General features: G+C 22.9%; 2 protein-coding genes across 4 annotated transcripts in view; one reads left to right on the plus strand and one right to left on the minus strand.

The window, feature by feature from the left end:
- LOC134836707 (enoyl-[acyl-carrier-protein] reductase, mitochondrial-like) overlaps positions 1–23,996 on the minus strand; it is a 226,824-nt gene that overhangs the window by 44,923 nt on the left and 157,905 nt on the right. The gene's annotated exons all lie outside the window — the stretch shown is intronic.
- The window catches only part of LOC134827672 (cytochrome b5 reductase 4), a 40,797-nt gene that overhangs the window by 13,326 nt on the left and 3,475 nt on the right, over positions 1–23,996 (plus strand). For 2 of the 3 annotated variants that reach the window (XR_010161807.1, XM_063840431.1), the window contains exons 1-2: positions 5,889–6,175; positions 22,687–22,902. Coding sequence is in view for 2 of the 3 variants with exons in the window: in XM_063840431.1 (XP_063696501.1) it covers positions 5,980–6,175; positions 22,687–22,902 (412 nt within the window). In the remaining variant the exon portion in view is untranslated. Of the gene's footprint in view, positions 1–224; positions 357–5,888; positions 6,176–22,686; positions 22,903–23,996 lie in introns of those variants that run through there. The other variant, XM_063840432.1, reaches the window with a different exon arrangement.

Genomic DNA, 23,996 nt, shown 5'->3' on the forward strand with positions numbered 1-23,996 from the left:
TTAAAAAAAAATAATATTGCATCATCCTAAATCCAATCGACGAATCCACTCAAATCAATCCTTTTGTTCTAAACTCGCCTTTTGTTTATATTTTCTCTCTCTTTGCTTGACATCCAAACATCGCATAATCCCTTTTATTGTTCCCATATCTATTTCAAAACAACTAAAACTCATTTTCGCCATGGAGACGTCTGGTTAACAAAAATTTTATCTCTTATTTTCAGCATCCACACAAACAATGGACGAATCCAAACGAGACGAGCTTATGAAAAAATTGCAATCGCGCGCTGCAAACCGAATCCAAATGCAACAACCACTCAATCTCAATCCACTTTCGAGCAGCGGTTCAGCTACGGGTAAGTTTAATAAATTGAATAAATTTTTTTTTGTGGGTCATTTCCATAAATCATTCGAAATATTATTTATTGATCGATTGCCTGAACTTAATTGGGTTGAATTTATTATTATTTAATGGAGAGTTGCAGGAAATTACAAATATTTTATTTTTTTCTCTCTGCATTCGAGAAAATGTGTGCTTGTCAATTACTTGTTAATGCATGTCAGTTTTAAAATTTCCGATAAATTTATCGCAGCAGCAACGTTTATGAACATGTCACAAAAGTTTTTCCGAAAGTTTTGTGAAATGGAGCAACAAGTAACCACAACTCGTAAAGGTTTCAATTTTCCGATATTTTCATAAACAAACGGAAATGTTTTAGGTGTCTCGGAGAGAAAATTCGAGATTAAAGAGTAAAATTTCCTTTTGTTGCCAAATTTGGCATTGTTTTAAAATTTGAATCATCATAATTTGTCTTTCTTTTGTTCTCGTTTGTGTCAGAAGTAAAGTTGGTCCTTCACTTCCTTTGTTGGGCCGAAATGAATACGATAAACAAACATTTCAAAGTGAAATGGAGATAAAGTTTAACATGATAGTTTTGTGTTCTTTTGAGTTAAATAATATAATGAGGAGAATAAACAAAAGGGGTGTGAGAGATTAATGTGAGACCTTTTTCGAATCATGATGAAAAGTGCCATGTCATGATTTTCTTTTGAATTTTAAACATGAATTAAACTCCCACGTAAGAAATTTAAATTAGTTTCGTTATTTTTGTGCAATTTTCGATCAAAGGAAGTGTTTTTTTTAATGAATATTTTGTATTTTTGGATTTAATGACTTGCTTAATGAATTATTTTTTTTTCGTTGAAATAATTTTTGGTTTAATTAAAAATTAAACTTTTGTGCTTGGTTTGGATTAATTGAAATTTTTTTTTAATTTTTTATATATATTTTTTTTTTAATTTGAATAAAAAATATTTTTTTAATATAAAGTTAATAAATAAAATAAAATAAATAAATAAAATTAAATAAAAATTTAATTAAAAGAAATAATTTTTAAAAATTTTAAATAATTATAAGAGTTATAAAATATTTATTTTATTTTAAAAAAAAATATTTTATATATTTTTATATTTTAATACATAAATATATAAAATTTTAATTATAAAAAAAAGAAATTAAATTAAAATAATTATTTTTATCAAATTTATTTTTTTTAAATTAAAAAATATTTATTAAAAAAAGTAAAAATATTATTAAATTATTATTTTTATAAATTTATCTTCAAATAATTAACAAGAAAAATTAAACATATTATTTAACTTCGAAATAAAAAAAAAATTAATTATAAAAAAATATTTTAAAATTAAAATAATTTGTTGTTTTTTAAAAACTAAAATATTTATTTATAAAACTTAAAACAAAAATAATTTTAAAAAATTTATTATCGATAAAATTTTTCTCATAAATTTTCGTTTGGTTCAAAATATTATTTCTCTAAAAAAAATAATTTTTTAATTAATTAAATAAACTATAATTATAATTAATAATAATTATTTAAAATTAAATTAATTTTTTTATAAATTTTTTCGTTATATTTTTTTTAAATTTAATTTTTAAATATCAAATTATTATTTTAAATTATAAAATATTTATTTATAAAATTAATAATAAAAAAATATTAAAAAATTTTTATAAAATAATAATTTTTAAAAATTTTAATAAAATAAAATTTAAAAAATTTTCAAATGCTTTAAATTCTCAAAATTTTTAAATATTAAAATTGCTTAAAAAATTTATTTTTATAAAAAAAAATTTTTATTATTTTTTCTCTTCAAAACTAACATTTTATTTTCCCAAATAATATTTTATGAGCAAAATTCCATGAAACTGCACTTGAGATTATTTTTCCATCCTCGCGAAACAGCCGTAAACAACTTTTTATTAAATGTCACACACAAGACATGCCTCACTTTATTACAACAACTCTCATGAATGATGAAATCCATCAAAATATATTTTATATGACGCCGAATTATGCAAGAAAATATTATTCTTACGTGACTGAATTCGCGAAAACATGCTTTTCAGCTCAACGATCTGCAAAGCAAAAAAAAAAATTATGTAAAAATTTCTTGATAGACAGGCGAGTTATTGAACGAGTTAAGCATTCATTTCCTCCTTTTTTAAATGTCACGAGAGAAATTATGAGGATATTTAAAATGGCAAGGCGATAATATTATAAAATTGTCAGTTAATGTCACTCTCTCGAGAGAAAATCTTCGTGATTCAATTATAATAATTTTTATTATTGGATTTTCTTTTATTCATCAGTTTTTTATCATTAAATTAAAATGCTTGACGTGCTCGTTATGATAAATGTTCGCCAGAGAAAGAGAATTTTTCAAGGGTTTCAAGATGCCTGGCAGGCATTTACTTAAAAAAAAGTCAATAAAATCGGGGGTAACCACACAAACTTTGAACCACAGTTCAGAATGTTGGCAATTTATTTGCTTCACCTACGTTCGGCCTACGCTTCTCTCGTGCATCGACGACCATCCAATCATCGAGCCATTGTGCAATGATCTTGTTTTGCTGCCTCCATTAACATAAAGTTTCATGCATAAATAGGCAGCAAACCGCACATCATTCACCGATTCAGAAGTTTTTGCTCGAAAAAGGATTCCAACGAGACAGACAGAGTGCAAATTATTGTGGGTTTGTTGCCATTTTACTTCAGGAAAAACCTGATTGAAGAGCTCAAGTGGTGCAGATAATTTTTTAATTGATTCTGCTTCCGTAACTTTGAGTAAAGTATCGTTTCGGCTCTCTTTTTGTATGCCGAGAAAATTGATTGAAAAATCTGTATCAATAACAGTTTGTTTGAAGATTTAAAGCTTTTCATGCTGAATTGAGTTGAGTTTTGTGAAATTTATCTTAAAAGAGTATTTTTGTGTAAATTTGAATTTTTTAGAAAAATACCTGACGTCTCCATTGAGTAAAAATAGTAATATTTGTGGTTTTATGTGAATGTTCTCTAAGTTTTTTCTTGTCAATTATGTTCAGATAACGACTTTTGACTGTCAAAAACTTTTTCGCTGTAAGAAAGTTGTTCGTAAGATATTTTTATATTAAAGTTTTACGATAAAATTGAACAAAAATAGACATTTTATCATGAAATTTTTAAAACTAATTAATTTTAAAAATTAAATAAATAAATTTTTTAAAAATATTTTTAACATTTTAATTTTTTTTTGTAACAAACTTAATATAAAAATATATTTTTTTTTTAAATTTTAAATTTTTTTAATTTTTTTTTAAATTTTAAAAATTTCGAAATAAATTAAATTTTTAACATTATTATTCAAAAAATATTTTAAATGAATTATTTTTACTTAATATTTAGTTAATTCTTAATTTTTAATTAATATTTAGTAAATTTTAATTAATTTTTTTTAATTAATCAATTTAATTTATAATAAAATTCATTTTTAACAATAATTTTTATTGTAAATTTAATAATAATTTTAATTTAAATAAATAAATTTAAAAATAGAAAAAATTTTATAAAATTATTTAAAAAATTAATAAATATTTTTTATATATTTTTTTTTTTTTAATTTCATATCGATAATTTTTTAAATTAAATTTAAATTTATATTCAAAAATTTTTAACTTTTTTAATAAAATTAAATTTACATTTTTTTTACTATTTTTTTAAATTAAATTTTTTTTTTAAATATTTAAAAATATATTTTGTGAATCGTTAATATTAAAAAAAATAATTAATTTATCTTATTTATTAATTTATTTAATTTAAAAAAGTTATCTTGAAAAAATATGAAATAATTAATTTAAACTGTAATTTAAATTTAATGTTTTAAATATTTTTTTTTATTTTAATAAAAATTTGTAATTAAAATTTTTAATTTTTTTTTTCAAGATTTTGAAATCATTTTAAAATTTTTATTAATTTTTTTTTATTTTTTATTATTTTAAAATTTTTGTTTTATTTTTTTCGATTTTGTAAAAAAAAAACACAAAATCACATATTTCTTCTAAATCTCCTCGTTGTTGTTGTTAATTTCCCATTCCTGCAAAACAATTTCCATGCCAAATACTTTGTGCCATATCGATGAAAAGCAATTTCCAACTAAAACTTGACATTTCAACTTTGTGTTGTGCCGTGTTACTTCAAACTCGCCTAACACACTCGCATTGATCACTGCGATAAATTGAATAATGTTCAAATTCAAATAAAACAACATTTATCAATGCACAAAGTTTAATTTATCAAAATGTAGGTTGTTCCTGCGTGTTTGTGTTTTCCATGGTTCGGTTAGTTTCCGACACTCGCACTAATTTATTTTGTGGCAAAAAAAAAAAAAATGGGAGAATTCTCATTAAATTTTCATTTACTCAGAAATTTTTGTTCACCCTCGTCGTCATGCAACGAAAAAAAAAATGCATCCCATCACGTTCTATAAATAAAATGTACGCAAGGTGAGATTTCGATGCATCCTAACTTCTCTATTTCCATGTGACAGCTGTTTTTTTCTGTGTAAAAGCGAGCGGGAGAGAGCGAGAGAGTAAATCTAGGTCACACAATTGTTTACATTTTCCCAAAGAAAATCCTCGCATGTAGTAACGTGCGACTCCGTGACGTACGGAAAGTTTTTTTTGTGAGAGAGAACAGGAGAATTTTTGGAGCGAAAATTTTCAAAACATTCGGCATCTCAGTTGTTTGTTAGATCCTCCGTGGAAAGGACGCTTTTTTACACGCGCTCGTTGTCGAATGATTTTTTTGTTTTGTCTTTTATACGACAAAAGTTTTTGTGATCATTAGATTATAAACATACTATTAGGGAAGGTGTGAAAAGTGTCTAACAAAAAAATAAATAAATTAAAAAAAATTAAAAAAAATAAAAAAAAAAAAAAAAAAAAAAAATTTTAAAAAAAAAAAATAAATAAAAAAAAAATTAAAAAAAAAAAATTTTAAGTTAAAAAATTAAATAAATAAATAAAAATAAATAAATTTAATTTAAAAATAATTATTTAAATTATTAAAAATTATTATTTTAAAAAAATTAAAAACAAAAATAAAAAATTTTAATTTAAAAACAAAAATTAAAATAAAAAAATAACTAATTGACAAAAAAAATAAAAATAATTATTTAAATTATTTTATTAAAATTTAAAAATAAAAAAATAAAAAAAAAATGACAAAAAAAAATAATTAAAAATTAATTTAATTTAAAAATAATTATTTAAATTATTTAATTAATTATTAAAAAACTTTTAAATTAAAATAAAAAAAAAAATAAAAAAAAATAAATTAAATAAAATTTTGTTTGTGAAGCAAAATTTTCCAATTTACATTCATTAATTCATTAAAACCGAGCCTTTTGTGTCAATTTGTGATTTAAATTTAATCTGATTAATCGACGTTCGTGCTCTTTCTCGATGTCACACAAAAAAACAATAAATAAGTAAATAAATAAAAATAAAAACAAAAAAACAGGACACGTTCGGAAATTTAATTCCAGATGCATTTCCCCATATTGATTGTTGCTCCATAAAATATTCAAATAAAGAGACAAACAAAGGGTCACGTTTACATTTTTTTATTTGCGTCTTGCAACATGACACTTTGCGGTTGTTGTGCCATCTTCTTCCGCAAGGAAAGCAAACAGCAACGCACGAAAAACAACAATAGTAATAATGAAGAAAACAATAAAATTCATGATAATAGTAGAAAAAGTGCGGGTAGTGTGGGCGCCGTCGCCACATCAATGTCAAGTAGTATCAAGAGGAAGAATAGTGAAAAGCGGAAAACGGGTAAGGAATATAAATAAACTTTTTTTTTCTACTCTCATGCTCCGTCGTAAAAGTGAGATGTTTGAGGAGATGAAACGAGCGAGATACAAAAGCTTTTAACACATGTGAAGGGATAATTTTTGCTGAAAAACAAACAAGAAAATGTTGCAAAAAAGGTTATTGGGCCTTAGCTTTAGTTGTTTGTGTTTACATGTTTATCGTCTGAAAAGTATCTCTTTTTTTTCGAAAAAAAAATTTTTTTTTAGTTACCAGCTTCCGGCGAAATTATTTTATCTGTTCGCAATATTTTATTCGGGGAAAAATTTGTGACAAGGCGTCTCCATGTGAAACGGGGTTTGTCTGTTTTTTATAGAAATCGAACGGAAAATTACAGCAAACGTGATTTTTTTGTATGAAAAAATGACTTGTTTGCTATTCATTTTTTTTTTTATGGGAAAAATGTTTGTGATTAATCAAAATTGCTCCCAAAGGAAAGATTTTTTCACACAGAGATTTTTTTTGAGAAGATGAATATTTTTTTGCTTGGTTTGGATTAAAAAGAATAATTTTTGAGCTTAAAATTAAATAAAAATAAATAAAATTAAAAGATTAAAAAAAATATTTTTATTAAATTATTTTAAATATCTTGATTTTTTAAAAAATAAAAAAAAGAAATTAAATAAAGTTGAAAATGTAAAAAATAAATTTAATTATATTTTAAAAAATATCAAATTAAAAAAAAAAATTAAAAATTTTAAAAGTAAAAAAATGATTTTTATTTAATTAATTAAACAAATAATTTAATAAAAAATTTAGTTTAATTAATTTTTTAAAAATCATTTTGTTAAAAAATTAAAAATCTTACCTTTCGATCGAGTTTTTCATATTTCTTTTTAAATCATTCTTCAAGTTTGAGATTTCATGGACTAAAAATAAAATAAAAATTCAAAAAAATAAAATAAAAAAATAAATAAAGTAAAAATTTAAAATTATAAATTAAATTAAATAAAATTAAATTAATTATAAAATTTAAAAATTAGATTTAAATAATTTAAATTAACTGAAAAAATTAATTAGAATAAATAAAATTAAAAATAATTTTAAATACCTAATTTTCTTTAATAAAAAATTAATTTAAAATCTTACCTTTAAAATTCAAGATTTCCATAATTTTTATTAATTTTCCTTCAATTTAGAAATTTTTTGCATTTTCTTCATTTTTTTTAAAATTATAAATGGCTTGAAAAAATAAAATAATGAAAAATAATGAAAAATTCAAATTTTCTTCGCGTTACAAAAATTTTTCTTCTGTCATTAAAAATAACTACTTTTAATTTTCTCACAAAAACCATCTTGCATGAAATTCCCACAAATTACAAGAGATCAAAATATTACTCTTCTAAACTCCTTTTCTCCTCGCAAATCTCATTAAAAAAAACTTCGTCTTCACGTTTTCTCGTTCGTTCTTGTAAATATATTTCACCCTAATTGACATGGCAACTCCTTAATTATTTTCTGTCCAGCAATCAAAGACTATAAGACGACGACAACATTCTTTCGCCTGTTTCAATTCAGCTCACTGAAGCGTGTCGCGACTGTGTGTCGTTCTACAGCGAAGGAAATTTCTCGCGACATTGAGTCTACTAGTCTTGTCTTTACTGCTTTTTTTTCTTTGCTGTATGGCATTATTAGCAATTTTTATTTTTTTAACCATCAACCAGCCCAGAATTGGTAACGAAACAATTTTGCCGCTCTCTGGAAAACCGCAATCGATGAAAATTTTCTATTATTTTGTCATCAGTGTTCCAATTTGTATGCAAATAATAACGCAGACACTTTAAAATGAAATTCTGTCGACATACTTCATGCCAATTATGGTTTTATGAAAATTTATGGTCTTCCGACATCGACAGAGAGATTAAATAAAAAAAAGACAGAAAAAAGGAGTGAGGATTTTTTTTTTGCCTCAATTGAGTGAAAAAATGAACGTCGGTCGTCCTAAAAATGAATTTATTTATTAGTAATAGAGACACAAAAAGGTTGCAAGAAGAGGATTTCATATCTTTATTATTTATAAAATAATAAAAATGTTGCCTTTATCTCTCTTATGAGTCATGACAATATTGTATTAGATTTTCTTGCTTTTTTCGACTGCTTAAGTCGATCCGATATGTTTCCATGTTCATTTTTTTTGTATTTTGAAGGAATTTCCATTTCAGGAGGGTCTCTAAAAGATAATATCAATTTTTTGTACTTCTTGTCGGATACATAGAGCGCAATAATAATAACAGAAAAAGCAATTTTCCGACAAAGTATCGTTACTTGGAAGAAGCTTACGGAAATGACTTGTTCAATGATGTGACCGCTTTTCGCAAGAAATTTCTTGGAATTGGGAAATTGCTTTTTAATTCACTTGTAGGATAAAAAATAGTTTCGAAAGTTGACAGATGTTGAAATTTTAAGTGAAATATTTTTTTAAAAAATTTTGTGTCTTCAATCAGTTATAATTTTATTCAAAATTAATTTAAAATAAATTAAATAAAAAAAATTAAAAATAAAATTTAATTAAAATTAATAAAAAAAAAATATTAAAAATTAAATTATTTAAGAATTAAAAATTTTTTTACTGAAATATTTTAAGTCATTTTCAGAAAGAATTTAAATAAATAAAAAAGAAAAAAATTAAATTTATTTTAAAGAATTATTTTATTTTTTTAAATTCAATTATTTTAAAAAAATTATTTTAATTATTTTAAATATAATTTTAATTTAATTTAATTTTTAATTTTATTTTTTATTAATTTTAACTGATAAATGACACAAAGTTATTGAAAAAATTTTTTAAAAAATATTTCAGTAAATATTTTAACAGCTTTCATCTATTGCAATTATTTAAGGCAGTTATTTTTTATTTTTTTTTTATTTTTTTTAAGTTTTAAAATATTGATTATTTATTTTTGCTTGGTTTGAATTAATTGAAATAATTTTTGATCATTGTTTTTTTTTCATATTTACCTGAAAATGTCCCAAAGCTTCCAAATTCCTTAAATCTCAAGTCAAAGTCGAAATATTGCCCAAAAGAACCTGAAAAATAAATTTGGTTAATTTTTCTTTCAAAGGGATTAATTTTGATTTTTTAATTGAAAAATCAAATTCTCATGCAAAAAAGGAAAATTTTCTTCGAAAAAGGACCAAAACTCGTCCTTGAGGCGTTTTTGTTCGTACTTTCGAACATCGCCCATAAATAATAAAATAAAACATTGAACGCTCCATTGGAAACATCTGCTGCTCCTTTTCCTCAAATAAATTCATTTCTTTTTTTTTCTCCAAAAATTGTCTTCTTTCTTCTGATTTAAATTATTATTTTTTTACTGTTTATTTAGTACAAAAACTTTTTCAATTGATGAAATTGCTCTGTTGCATCTTCCTTCGATGATGACGCAAAACTTCTTCTAATTCTGCCGAAGAAACCCAAGAATAAACTTTGTGTTTGTGCATTAAATAAATAATAATCATAAATGATGCAAATTTCGTTATTCATGCAGAAAAGCATGAAATTTAATTTTTTTCGTCTTCATGTTCGTAACGTCAGACTTGGCATGTCCATTTATATAATCATCATTTATATTTTTGCAGATTAAAAATGCATCAGTATTCACTTCACTGCACTTTTTGTGTATCATCCCTTCCTCCTTTTACTTTATCTCTCCCTCTCTCCTCATTCGCCTCCTCCGCAATTAGGATTATACCATTTGAAAAAATATATTTTTAGTGGTACAACGTTTTTGTTTTGATTCGGAAAACTGTTTCGGGAAAAAAAAGTTTATCGTGTTACGAGTTTTGTACAGAGTTTTTCGGTAGAATTATATTAACAACACGAAAAATATAAAATAAATTTTAAAGTTGCTGTTAAATGAACAGTTTATAGGATTTTCTTTCTGCTTTTCTGATTTTCCTCGAAAAATTTATTTTTTTTTAAATTATACTTTTATAAATTTTTAATTTGTTTTTTTAAATATTTTTCTAAAACTCACTTTTTTATTTTTTTCAAAATTTTATTTAAAAAAATAATTTACTGTTATTATAAATAAAATTAAATTTTTAAATATTTAATTAAAAAAAAAATAAATTAAATTAAATAAAATTTTAATAAAATTAAAAAAAAAACAAAAAAAAAAATAATTAGGTAATTAAATTTTAAAAAAATATTTTTATAAAAATTTAAAACAAAATAAAAATATTAAAATTTTTCCATATTTTTATTAATTTTTTGAAAAATTTAAAATAAATAATAATAAATAAAATTAAAAGAAAATTGAAAAATTAAAATTAAAAATTAAAATATTTAAAAAAATTTCGAAATAAAATTAAAAAAATAAATATTTTAAAATTAAATTAAATCAAATTTAAAAAAAAATAAATTTATTTAAATTAAAAAAAAAATAAAATTTAATTAATTTTAAAAATAAATAAATTTAATTTAATTCAATTTAAAAAAATATTTTAATAAAAATTTAAAATAAATAAAAAAAAAAAACAAATTTTGAATTTTTCACAAATTTTTCCATATTTTAATTTAATTTTAATTTTTTTTTTATTAAAAAACATTCTACAGAAAGTGAAAATTATTATTTTTTTAAAAAATAAAACTCAATTTTGCAAAAAAATTAAATTTTAAATTAAAAATTACATGCACGTCGACTATTGTGAATTTTCTGTAAAAAAAGCACAATACCTTGTTAAATTATTCTCCCTTTTCATGTTTTCTCTCGCTGTTCGTCGTCCTCGCAGTTATACTCTCAATAACGCAATTATTATTATTTTTTTTGCAACTTTTAATTGGATAGCTGCAACGGGCGCGGATTTAGTGGGATTTTTGTTGTGTGTTGTGTAATCGAAAAAAGATCGGATCGGATTGTTGCATTTTTCTCGACTCGACATTCATCTTATCCGCTACTCATGCCAAGCATTGAATGACGTTGTTATAAGTTTCAAGAGTGTAGTCGAGCGTAAAAATGACATACTATTACTGGCGTGCTCTACTTTTGTTGCACACAATCCAAGTATCAAAGGATAAATCGTAAAGTGAAGTGCATTTTGAAGCATCTTGATCTCGTAAGAGAATTGCATCTCGTCTTCGGTCTTTTTTGTGTCTGTCGTCTACGCTCTACGGGAAATGGAGAAAATGTAGTTACTCGATAAATATTATTATTTTGTTACAAAAGTGTCACTTCGTTTGATATACAGGAGAATTATAAGTGCATTATGTTCAAATTGGAGAGCAAAAGGAAGATTACAAGTTTTGACAAGAAAAGTTTTTCAAGTTTTTGTTCAAGAAATTTTTGGAGTTTTGTTATCGTTAAAGTTTTTATTTAATTTTTTTAATTTTATAACTGAGCAAAAGTTAAAATTTATTTAAATTTTATTAATTTTTTGAAAAAAATAAATAATAAAAATTAAAATAAAATTAAATAAAAATAAAAAAAAGTTTAAAAAAAAAATTATTTAAATAATTAATTAAAAATTTAAATAAAATTAATTAATAAAAATTTTAAAAAGAAAATTTTTGGTCAAGCTCAAAATTTAAAATTTAATTTTTGAAAACAAAATAGTAATTATTTAAACACAAAAATTTTAATAAATGATATCATTTGATAAGAAACTTTAAAAAAATTCAATTTTTGATCTGTTTTCTTAAAAATTAAAAAAAAAATAAAATAATAAAAAAATTCTTAAATCTTGTAAAATCATCTCAAATCCTTTATCTGACTTGACAAATACAAAAGTTTTTTTAAATCTTCTCATTTTTCATTTTTTTTTTTTTTTTTGCTAAAAGCTATCAGACGAATTTCTCAGTACAAAACCAAGAAATTAATAAAAATTCTTCACTTTTGTAAAAACGAGAAGCTCTTTTGTTCTCTGACACGAACTTTCATTGCAAAAATATTTTCTTACCACTTTTTCTCCCATTTATTTTTTTCCACGAAAAGTACATTTTCATAAATCCTCCGTATCGCATGTCAGATCACGAGTGCACCGTAAACCTCTTTTTCTCATGTCGTCGTCCATAAACCTTTGGAAGAATGCACTTTTCAAAATTGCTAATATAAATCAAACATTGTTGCCTGAGTCATAAAATTGAATTAACTTGTACTCTTCGTTGTCGTTTACAGCGAAAAACTTGAAAAGGCACGTCTTGAAGGAGAAAGTGCACTCCTTGTTTTTACGTTTATTGTGATATGAAGGGAGAGATAAGATATATCAAGATGAGGAGTGGCGTGTAAAATATGCCAAGTCACTCACTAATTTTAATTTTTTTTTATTAAATCTGAAATTAAAAGAAAATTTTAAAAAAAATGTTAAATTAAAAAAAATAAAAAATTTTATTAAAAAAAAATATTTAAAATTAATAAAATTAAAAAATGAATAAAATTTAATTTAAAATTTTAATTAAAAAATATTAAATTAATTAAAATAAAAATTTTTATTAAATAATATTTAAAATAAAAAAAAATTACAAATAATAATAATTTTAATTGAGAAAAATATTTTTAATTAAAATGAAATATGAACTTTCAAGGAAAAAAATTAATTAAAAAATAAATAAAATTTAATTAAGAAAAAAAATAAAATAAAAAAGAAATAAATTAAAAAGAAAAATTAAATAAATCTAAATTAAAATATTTTCAAGCAATTTCAACACGAATAATAATAAAAATGTAACAAATGATAATAAATTATTATTTTTTTTCTGTGAACAAGTGTCATTCGCCCTACATTTGTGACAAACAACAACTTGACATTAGTGTTTAATCTATTTGTATTAAATTGCGTCATTTTCTGAAAATTCTTTTGAAAAGCGTTTTATGCTTTGACGGGCAATTTAAACTTTTCCATAGTCTCGAATAACACAAAGGACTCTGAGAAAAATTGCCGCACTTATTTTTTATTTATTTATTTTTTTTTTCGTCAAAGCGTAAAAGAAAGAAAGTCATCATCACAGGTGTTTATTTACCTGCCTACGATAACTTTTCAGAAGATTTTTTTCTTCTTTTCTCATTATTACACTTTTTTTTTGTGTGCGCGGAGAAATTTTTTCAAATAAAATGTTTTTGTTATTCAAATTTATTCTCTTATTTTTTCCTGTTTGTTTGATACGGAACAAAGGATCAAGGAAATGCCTTTTTTAAAAATGTTTATGAAAAAATAAGGAAAGACCGGTTATGCCTGTCAAAAATGTTGTGTGATAGACGACGTCGAGGTATTATTTGAACTTTCATCTAAATTTATGAAACTTTTAATTTTTTTTTATTGAAGAAAAAGTTTGGCAAAAAAAAAAAAAGATGAAAGACGATCGCATCTAGGTTAATTAAAAGTTTTAGCGAGCATTACAAGTGTTCGACATACTTGGAAAGAAATCCTTAATTTTAATTAAAAAAACGTACTTGACAACATTTTTTATTGACATTTCATGACATGCCAAAAATAAAAGAAAAAAAAGTAGGAAGTAAAAAAAAAAATACGAAAGAAAATGAGCGATGAGTATCTCATATTTCACATTTTTGTGCACGAAAAATGAGAGCAATGTCCTTTACGTTACAATTTATAAAATTTACGTTCGTAATAAAAAAAATTTCTTAAAAAAATTGAATTATAAAAATTTAAAAAAATATAAATTTTAAAAATTAAAATTATTAGAATCATTTTTATTTAAATTAAATAATTAATTTAATTTAAAAAAATTAAAAAATTAAAATTATTATTAAATTTAATTTTATTTAATTGAAAATATTAAATTAAATTAAATTAATTTAATTTAAAAAAAAATAAAATTGATTAATTTTATTTGAAAAAAATGAATTTTATTTGAAAAAAATTGAATTTTATTTGAAAAAATTGAAAAAAAAAATTTTTTTTTATTTTAAGATGAAAAATGCATTGCGGGAAATTTAAAAAATTTATCAGAAATTAATTTAAATATTTTTTTTTTAATTTTAAAAATTTTTTATTTCCTTTCAGGAAATGTTTAAAATTTTAGATTTTTTTTTTATTTTTTCAGTATTTTCATTAAATTATTTTTAATTTAATTATAAAAATTTACTAAAATATAAATACATTTTATTTTTAAAAATTGAATGCGGGAAATTTATAAAAATATTTTTTTTTTTTATAAAATTAATGTTTAAAAAAAATATATCTTTTCATCAAAAATTCTATTTAAAGACATATCATCAAACATTAAAATCATCTAAAATATCTACAGTTCGTGACATTTTCAAAAAAAACAACACTTTTCATCGACACGTGCCAAAATTTCTATTTTTAACCTTTTTCCGTGTTTTTTTTTCTTCGTCCTTTTTCAAAACCATCCATGTCCTGCTCAAATTAAATAACAATTAATTCATTAAAATTCCTACTTACGATAAATCTTAATTACAATCGAAATTGGCAGAAATTCCTGCCAATATATCGCGTGTCTCTATTATTAGTTCTTTTAATTCCAAATTCGCTACAAGAAACGAAAAAAAAATTAACAACGACACAATCTAGAAAAGTTAATTTGTTTTGTGTTCAATGTAATTGCTAGTTAATCTCTTTTTGTGTGTGAATCAACTCTCTCTGTGAGTGAATCATGGAATGTTTTTAATTCATTTAGCTTATCTGATGTTTTTTTTGTTGTATTTCCAACATGTTACGTGGCGTTAATCTCTTGTAGGTATCTTTTTTGTGTCCTTTTTCATTTTAGCTCGTGTTCAAAAAAAAAAATGTGAATGAAATGAAGATGGACACAAAAAAATTATCCAATTATGGGAATTAAGATGATTAAGTTAATGTTTCTTGGGTATTCCCTGAGGGAATTTTACAAAAAAAAAAAAAAAAAAAAGTTACGAAGAAATTATTTTTATTGGTGTGAAAAATACAATAAAAAAAAATGTTGAAATGCGAAAAAAAAAACGAAGAGGATAATAAAGCAAAAAAGTGGAAATTTAATGATTTATCCGACTTTTTATTTTTTTATTTCTTCGTTTTTTAAGATGTTTCGTCGTTTTTCTGTCGTTTTTAGAAAAAAATATTTTAACACCTCATAAAAGATTTTTTTTCCAGATTTTTTTTATATCACGAAGGACTCTTTTTTTCTATTATATTTTTTAATTAATGTTGGTCTCTCAACAAAAACATTAATCTTCCTTTTTTTACTTAATGCTTTTCTCGCCTTGAGCTTTTCTTTTGTGATTTCTTCGATTATGATCATTGCCGCCTACCTCAAAGTACGAACCACAGACACAGAAAAAGCCGTGAAATATTACAATTCAATTCAATGATAAATGATCAAAATTTTTCCCGACAATTTTTTTGCTTGTTCAGTGCGTGAGTGTTACTCCCACGACGATAAGTGAGACGAAAGTTAAACAAAATGACGAATGACTTATTCATTCGTTTGTTTAATTAAAATGTTTGTTATTTTTTTTCATGACGTCGAACAACATCGTCGTAAATATTCAAAAAAAAAATTTCGTAATTAAGATTCCTCACACTGAAGTGCGGAAAGGAAATGTTTGTCTTAATAATTAAAAAAAAAATTTTTTTTTACAACATTTCTCGCGCAGCAAAGAAGCTTTTCATGTGCATTCATGTCGAAGAAAAATGGTGTGAAAGAAATTTTCTCGCTTTTTTTTGCGTTGATGGAAGAACAAAAAGCACTCTTGCAATTTTTATACTTTATTTTCTGTCGTAAATTTCATGGAGATGCAAGAAATGAGCAAAAAAAAAATCCCAAGTGTGAAAATGTGTCTTGTCTGTGAAACTTTTTTAGACGTGTTTACAATTTATATTTTTTTTTTACTTTTTTTTTGTTACATGATACATCTTCTCAGTTGTACGTGATCCGCTTTAATTTTTTATTTCATGACAAAAGGTGACGCCAGGTACTTTTTAAAAATTTTTTCAACTAAACATTTCAAATTTCAATTTAAAACTTTATCATGTGTCGAATTACGTCTGTCAATTTCTCTCAAAATTTATTTTATTTCCCATAACGCAAAAAAAAAATAAAGTTTTAACCACAGCTGTGACTATGAAGCACAGGTGAGAAAATTTTCCATTTTTGCCTAAAAATTGATTTGTTTATTTGATTTATTTATGGCTCACAGTGAAAATTTTCTGTATAACAGAAGCGATTGATTGTTCATGCCATTTATTTTGTGTTTGCTCAAAAATTTCAACATCGACAATTTACAATGTTGGTCGACCTTTTCTCATGCTCGAAAATATTTTCGGTGCAAAAATGATTTTTAAACATTCCGCAAAAAACACAAAAAGGCAATTACCCGCATTTCATTTGCTTGATTGAATGTTTGACATATGTATAACATATACGGCAAAAAAGGGTCTTGTTTTATTTTTATTTGTAAGTAATGGTCAGTGTTTCGTAAAATTGTGACGACAATAAAAAAAATAACACAAAATAATGTGTGACATAAAAAATACGGACAATTTTGATTATTTTTCGTTTTTTATCATTTTGGTGATAAAAAAAAATAAAATAAAATAAAATGAATCCTTTTTTTATCAAAAAAAAAAAAAAAAAAAATTTTTTTTGTTCCGTTTCATTCATTATTTGAATTTTTTGTATTTTTTAGGATCTGTTTGTAAAAAAAAAAATAACAAAAAGTCATCCAATCAAGTCAGCTTAATTCACCTTTTTTTCTGTATGTAAAAAAACCTGGATGTGAATAATGTCAATTTTTTGTATTTGTGTCATATTTGTCGTTGTATTTTCTTCCTTGAGTCAATCAAGAGGAATTTTCATGCAAAGACAGATTTCTTCTTTGCTTGTCAGACAATCAGGTAAAGTGAGGTCGGTCTAATTTGGGAGTTTGTTTCACGAAAAGTGAATATTTATGCTTGGTTTGGATTAAAAAGTAATTTTTATGCTTGGTTTGGATTAATTTATTTCATTTTGTTTCAAATGAGCTCAAAGCTCTTCCAAGGAGATCTGTAAAAAATTTTATTATTTTTAAAAAAAAATAAAAAATTTAAAAAAAATTTTTTTTCACTTACCCAAAATTTTTATTTTTGCTGTAAAAAATAAAACATTAAAAAAATTAAAGAAAATAAAAAAAATCACTCACTTTAAATTTTTGAATTTTTTATTTTTGCTGTTAAAAAATATTAAAAACATAAAAAAATAAAAAAAAAAAAAAATAATTAAATGAATAAAAAAAATAAATAAATAAATTAAAATTAAAAAAAATTAAAGAAATTTAAAAAAAAATTTTTCACACACTTAAAATTTTTAAATTAAAAAAAAAATAAAAATTGAAAATGAAAACAAATTAAAAAGAAATTTTTTTTCACTCACTTAAAATTTTTTAACTTTTTATCTTTGCTGTAAAAAATATTAATAACATAAAAAATAGAAAAAAATAAAATAATTAAATAAATAATAAAATAAATAAAAATAAAATAATAATTAAATAAAAATTAAATAATTAAAAATAAAAATAAAAAAAAAATAAATAAATAAAATAAAATAAAATAAAAAAAAAAAAAAAAAAAAAAATAAAAAAAAAAAAAACTTCCAACACTCGAACGTCCTTAAACTGCAATAGAAAAATCATATAAATCAAAAAATAAGTCTGCGGTTGACAAGGCATCTGTTAATACTCACAACTCTGCATGATCCAAAAAGATTTTCTCCCGTAAATAAATCGATGAAAGCTTGAATCCGATTTCTGTGACAAAGAAAATAAAAAAAGGGAAGAAATAAAAAAAAGAAATTTGCTTGAAACGACCATATTTTTACCTTTTTTTTCTCCTTCCTTATTATTATTTGTCGAGACACGATGAAAAAAAAAAGTTTCAACTTAAATGAGGCGCTCATAAAAATGCTGTCACATTCCTTCCTTCGGTTTATCATCATCTTCATATGTATGAGCACGTGCCATAATAATGAGGGATAATCTAGGAAGCAGTAAAATAACCTAAATTTATCTTATGCGAGTCACAAACAATGCAAAAATTAAATTCCCTTCAGTTTGGTTGACATGGCGGCTTCGTGCTCGACAACAACTTTTAAATTGGATTTAAATGCTCTTGTAGAAAAAAAAATTAGAAGGAAAAAAAAAGTTAGACGTCATAGATTTTTTTTATTCGCTTACATGATCCTTTGCAGGTGTAGGACGACGATGCCTATTTGAGTTGCGGTGCGGTGTAATATGACAAGCGTATCAATGTAAATACCAACTAGAGTAGTAGATAAACAAACAAGTGAATGCTTTTGTGAGCGTCATGCGATATTTTTCATCATCATCGTCGGCGTCGTCATCGTTGTGAGTTATATCTCCGCATCGAGTGAAGCTATTCAAAATAGAGAGTCGTCACAATGGGCGGTCTGTTTGAGCATTTTAATGAATGTTATAAGGATCTATCATGTTCAGAAATGTACTTTTGCAATTCTGAAAAAAAATTTGTAAAAGCAGAGTTTTTTTCTTTAATTAATTTCGATTTGAATGACTCGAAAATGATTAAAAAAGTTGAAATTTTTATTAAATTAATTTTAAAAAAATAATTAAATTTAAATAAATTAAAAAAAATAAATTAAATAATTTAATTAAATTTAATTTATTTATTTTATTTAATTAATTAATTTATTTTTTTATTTAATAAATTTTTTTTAATTTAATTTTAATTTAATTTTTAATTATTTAGTAATTTTAGATTTATTCCAAATTTGACTAAAGTTTTTTTTAGTTTTAAAATATCAAATTGGATTATTTAAAAAAATTGAAAAAAAATTTTTTTTTAAATTTTGATAAAAATTTAAAATTTTTGTAAAAAGAAAATTTTTAAAAGTTAAAAAGAAAATCAAAAATTTTAAAAAACTTTACAAGAAACTGTAGAATTTGATAAAAAATAAAAGTTAAAACTTAAATCTTCAAAAGCTCCAGATTGATTAAAAATTTTATTTTTAATTAAAAATAAATTGTAAAAAAAATAATAATTTCAACATCTAATTTCATAAATTACAAAAAAACTGAAAAATATTTATTAAAAAAAAATAAATAAAATAAAAAATATTTCGACTTGAATCTTTAAAAAATTAACATTTTTTAAAAATTAAGCTTCAGGTCGAAATTTTTTTATTTTCTTTATTTATTTTTTTTTTTTAAATAATTTTTAAAGTTAGATGTTGAAAATTTTTCATTTTTTTCAATTTATTTTCAATTTTGACCTTAAAATTTTTTGAATTTGAAAAAAATCGATGTAAAACATCAAAAAATAAAAAAGTTTTTCTTAAAAATTTACAACAAATTTGAAAATTTTAACTCAAATTTTTTAAAATTTGAAAAATATTAAAAATTTGAAACTTTACAATCTTTAAAAAATTTAAAATTCGATTAAAAATTGAGAAGTTTATTTTTTAGGTCGATTTTTTAAAAAGAATTTTAAGATTATTATTTTTTTAATATTAATTTAATTTAATTTTAATTTAATTATATTAATTTTTTTTAGATTAAAATTTACCATTGCTTCAAAAAAAATTCCAAAAAATATTTCTCCTACAAGCCTCACGTTACGTCACGTTCTTTTTTCCGCTGTCGATTAGTTGGAGAAAATTCTACCGAGTCATTACACGACACAAGTGGCAAAAGTGTATCATAATTACAAGTGTAACCATTTAGCTTAATTGTGATTTACTGCCCGTGCTCGAGTCCTGAGTGAATTTTCTCTGTGAGTGTGTGGGCAACAAATAAATAACAGACAATGCTGCAATTAATTATAATTACTAATAATTATAATGGCGGTATAAACAATAAAATTGTGGGTGTGGGAAGCACCCGAAATCCGTCATTCATCATTAAATTTACCCATTGGAGCGAAGCGAAACTTATTTATTGTTTTCTTATCACTTTTTGTTTCATTTCTGCTCATCATCATCAATTCGCAATTTGACTTTCTCCGTGATTCAGCGGAAATTATTCACGAAAAACTTTTTCCCAAATCCGCCATAATTAATTCATGCTGCTTCATAGACTTGCCGAATGCCATAAAATAGACAAGAGAAAAGTCTTGACAATGCTCGAGTTGCACATAAAAAAAATTTTATCGTCAATTATTCCGACTATTATCACGATTATTTACTTATTTATGGTCATGGAATTGTTCTTTTATGGCGCCGATTTTTCATTTACTACTTACCTTTACTTTTTTTCGTTTGTGTGACGCAAAAGAGGAGGTTAATGGGTAAAATTTATTGCGAATGACTATGGGGAATTATTAAGTACCGGGCGTTTCCATCAAGTCCATTTCCATGGAATGTAAATGAAAATATTTGGATTAAAATTTTCCGCTCGAAGATTTTTGAATGGAAGAAAAATAAAAGATAGAAGGAAAAACAAACAAACAATGAGAAAAAAAAACTTTTTTAAAATTTTCCCGAGTCTTTCTCGTGTTTTGTGTGCTACAATGAAAAACACTTTGCGAGTTATTGTCTTTTTTTTTTCGTACTTCCGATGGAGAAAAAGTACTTTTTTTTTGTTGTTTGAAGGAATTAATTAACTTTTCTATTATTCTTACAAACAAAGTGACTAAATTTGTTGTAAAAATTGCTCATAACTTTGCTGTTACAGCGAAATTTTGTTGCATTGTTACTTTAAAAGTTCTTTCGAATAATTTTAATTATTAATGAATATTTTTAATTTTTCATGATTATTTGATGCAGATGTTTTGGTTATACTGAAATTGCCATTGGGCTTATTGAATTTTAATTTTTCATCAGAACAAAAATTTTCAAATATTGATTGCTTCATCTTCAGGCAAATTGAATAAAATGAATTTAATTTATACAATTTTGGGATTTTATTCATCGTTTTGACTTTTTTTTTATATTTTTAAAATTTTTTAAATATAATAAAATTAAATTAAATTAATTTTTTTCATTAAAAAAACTAAACTTATATTAAAAAAAATTAATCAAAATTTATTTAAAAAAATTAAAATATTTTTTTTAAATTAAAATTTATGTATTTATTAAAAAAAACATAAAAAATTAAAATCTTTTAAAATAAAAAAATAAAAAAAAAATTAAATGAAAAGTTTTTAATTTAATTAAATTGAATGCTTTTTTCAATTAATTTTTTTTTTAAATTTTTTAATCGAATTTTTATTAAAATAAAATAAATTTAAGAAAATTAATAAAATTGAAAATTTAGTAAATTTAATGAATTAAATATTTAATAAATTATTGTCTTCATTAAAAAAAATTAAACCTTAATTAAAAAAATAATTAATTAAAATTAAAAAAAAAATAAAATAAAAAAATTTATATATATTTTTAATATTAATTTTTTTAAAATTAATTTAATGTAAAATATTATAGATTTTAAATTAAATTATTTTTTTTTATTAATTCGATTTTTTTAAAATAAAATAAATTTTAAAAAATTAAAAAAAATTGAATGTTAAATTATTTAAATTTAATTTAATTTATTACCTTTTTCCAAGATTTAATTTAATTAATTAATTTTAATCAAAATTCCATTAAATCTTATTTATTTTTTTTTAATTTGTGAAAAATTCCTTGATTAAATTTTTTTTTTAAATAAAAAAAAAAAATTTAATTTAAAAAAAAAATAAATTTATAAAATATCATAAAAAAACTTACCATTGAAAAGCATCAATAGTTCCACAAATATTTTCAATCAACGCTAATTGACGAAGAGCAATAATTCACACCGTTTCACCTCCATCCTCGATAATAATTCCATTCATGATAATTGCTTAACAGATTAAATTTCTGATGATATTTCAAAATAAAAATTTTATTCACAACACTAACAATAATAATCCTGCGTTGAAACATCTAGCTCGTTTAGCAACTAATTAAAATTTAACTTTGTGTAATAACGCTTCACGGATTTTCACGTCGTCGTTCGTCGTTGTCGCTCGTCGTTTAATACCTGGATTGCCAAACACAAGCAAAATTGACTAATTTAAATAACAAACAAGTCCTTTTCATTCCACGCTACAAGAAGACAAGCCTTAAATTTTAATGAACTTTATGACATGGAATGTTTGAAAAGAGAGAAAGCGAAGCGAGTTAATCGAAAATGTTTAAAACATGAAGCATTTATCCCCCTTTTTATTATTAAATTTTTGTTTTGTTTGAAAAGGTTTCGGTTTTTCGGTTACTTCGGCAAGACATTTCCCCAGTTCGCAGTTAATTAAAATTACAATCCGAGACGATAAATTTCCGATTTTCATCAAAATGTGATTTAAATGATTTTTTCGATGGAGACGCCTTGTACTTGACAAAAAAATTGGATTTATCTCGTGAAGCAGATTGAAATGTTGATTAAATATGTTTTAATTTCGAATCAGCACAACAAACAAAAAGTTTTGAAATTTAAATTTGAAGGCAATTATTTGATCAAGATAATAATCCGAAAGGCATCCACGTGATGTTACCGCAGCTGTTTAATTTGCACATAAAACTTTTTAATTGAACGCGTGTTTCTGTTTCATTTCAGGCAATCCTCGCAACAAAACGGCACTCAAGCCCGGGCATTCGCTCATGGATTGGATACGACTCGGCAGCTCGGGTGTCGATTTAACAGGTACTGGCGGTGTAATTACCGCCGTAAGTCATGCGGAACTCGCAAAACACAATAAACCGGATGACTGTTGGATTGCGTTGCGTGGTCGTGTTTATAATGTCACGCGGTATATGGATTTTCATCCGGGAGGTGAGTTGAAGTTGTTTTGAATTTTAAAAATTTTTCAAAGAAATTTAGTCAATTAATCTAATTTTTCTGAATATGCATTGGGGTGAATTTTTTGAATGTGCATTGGGATAAAAATTCTAAAAATTTCATTGAAAAAATTTTGAAATGTGTCTTGGGATAAAAATTCTAAAAATTTCATTGAGAAACATTTTAAAATGTGCATTGGGATAAAAATTCTAAAAATTTCATTGAGAAATATTTTAAAATGTGCTTTGGGAAAAAAATTTAAAAATTTCATTGAGAAGCATTTTAAATTGTGCATTGGGATGAAAATTCTAAAAATTTCATTGAGATATATTTTAAAATGTGCAGTGGGATGAAAATTTGAAAAATTACATTGAGAAACATTTTAAAATGTGCATTGGGATAAAAATTCTAAAAATTTCATTGAGAAACATTTTGAAATGTGCATTGGGATGAAAATTTGAAAAATTTCATTGAGAAACATTTTAAAATGTGCATTGGGATAAAAATTCTAAAAATTTCATTGAGAAACATTTTGAAATGTGCTTTGGGATGAAAATTTGAAAAATTTCATTGAGAAATATTTTAAAATGTGCATTGGGATGAAAATTTGAAAAATTTCATTGAGAAACATTTTAAAATGTGCATTGGGATAAAAATTCTAAAAATTTAATTGAGAAATATTTTAAAATGTGCATTGGGATAAAAATTTGAAAAATTTCATTGAAAACATTTTAAAATGTGCTTTGGGATGAAAATTTGAAAAATTTCATTGAAAACATTTTAAAATGTGCTTTGGGATGAAAATTCTAAAAATTTCATTGAGAAACATTTTAAAATGTGCATTGGGATAAAAATTCTAAAAATTTCATTGAGAAATATTTTAAAATGTGCATTGGGATGAAAATTTGAAAAATTTCATTGAAAACATTTTGAAATGTGCTTTGGGATAAAAATTTAAAAATTTTGCATCGGGATGAAAATTGGGATAAAAATTAAAAATTTGCATTGGGATAAAAATTTAAAAATTTCATTGAAAACATTTTGAAATGTGCATTGGGATAAAAATTTTAAAATGCCAATAATAAAAA

The sequence above is a fragment of the Culicoides brevitarsis genome, chromosome 1 (assembly GCF_036172545.1).
Source record: "Culicoides brevitarsis isolate CSIRO-B50_1 chromosome 1, AGI_CSIRO_Cbre_v1, whole genome shotgun sequence".
In the NCBI taxonomy this organism is placed as follows: Eukaryota; Metazoa; Arthropoda; class Insecta; order Diptera; family Ceratopogonidae; genus Culicoides; species Culicoides brevitarsis.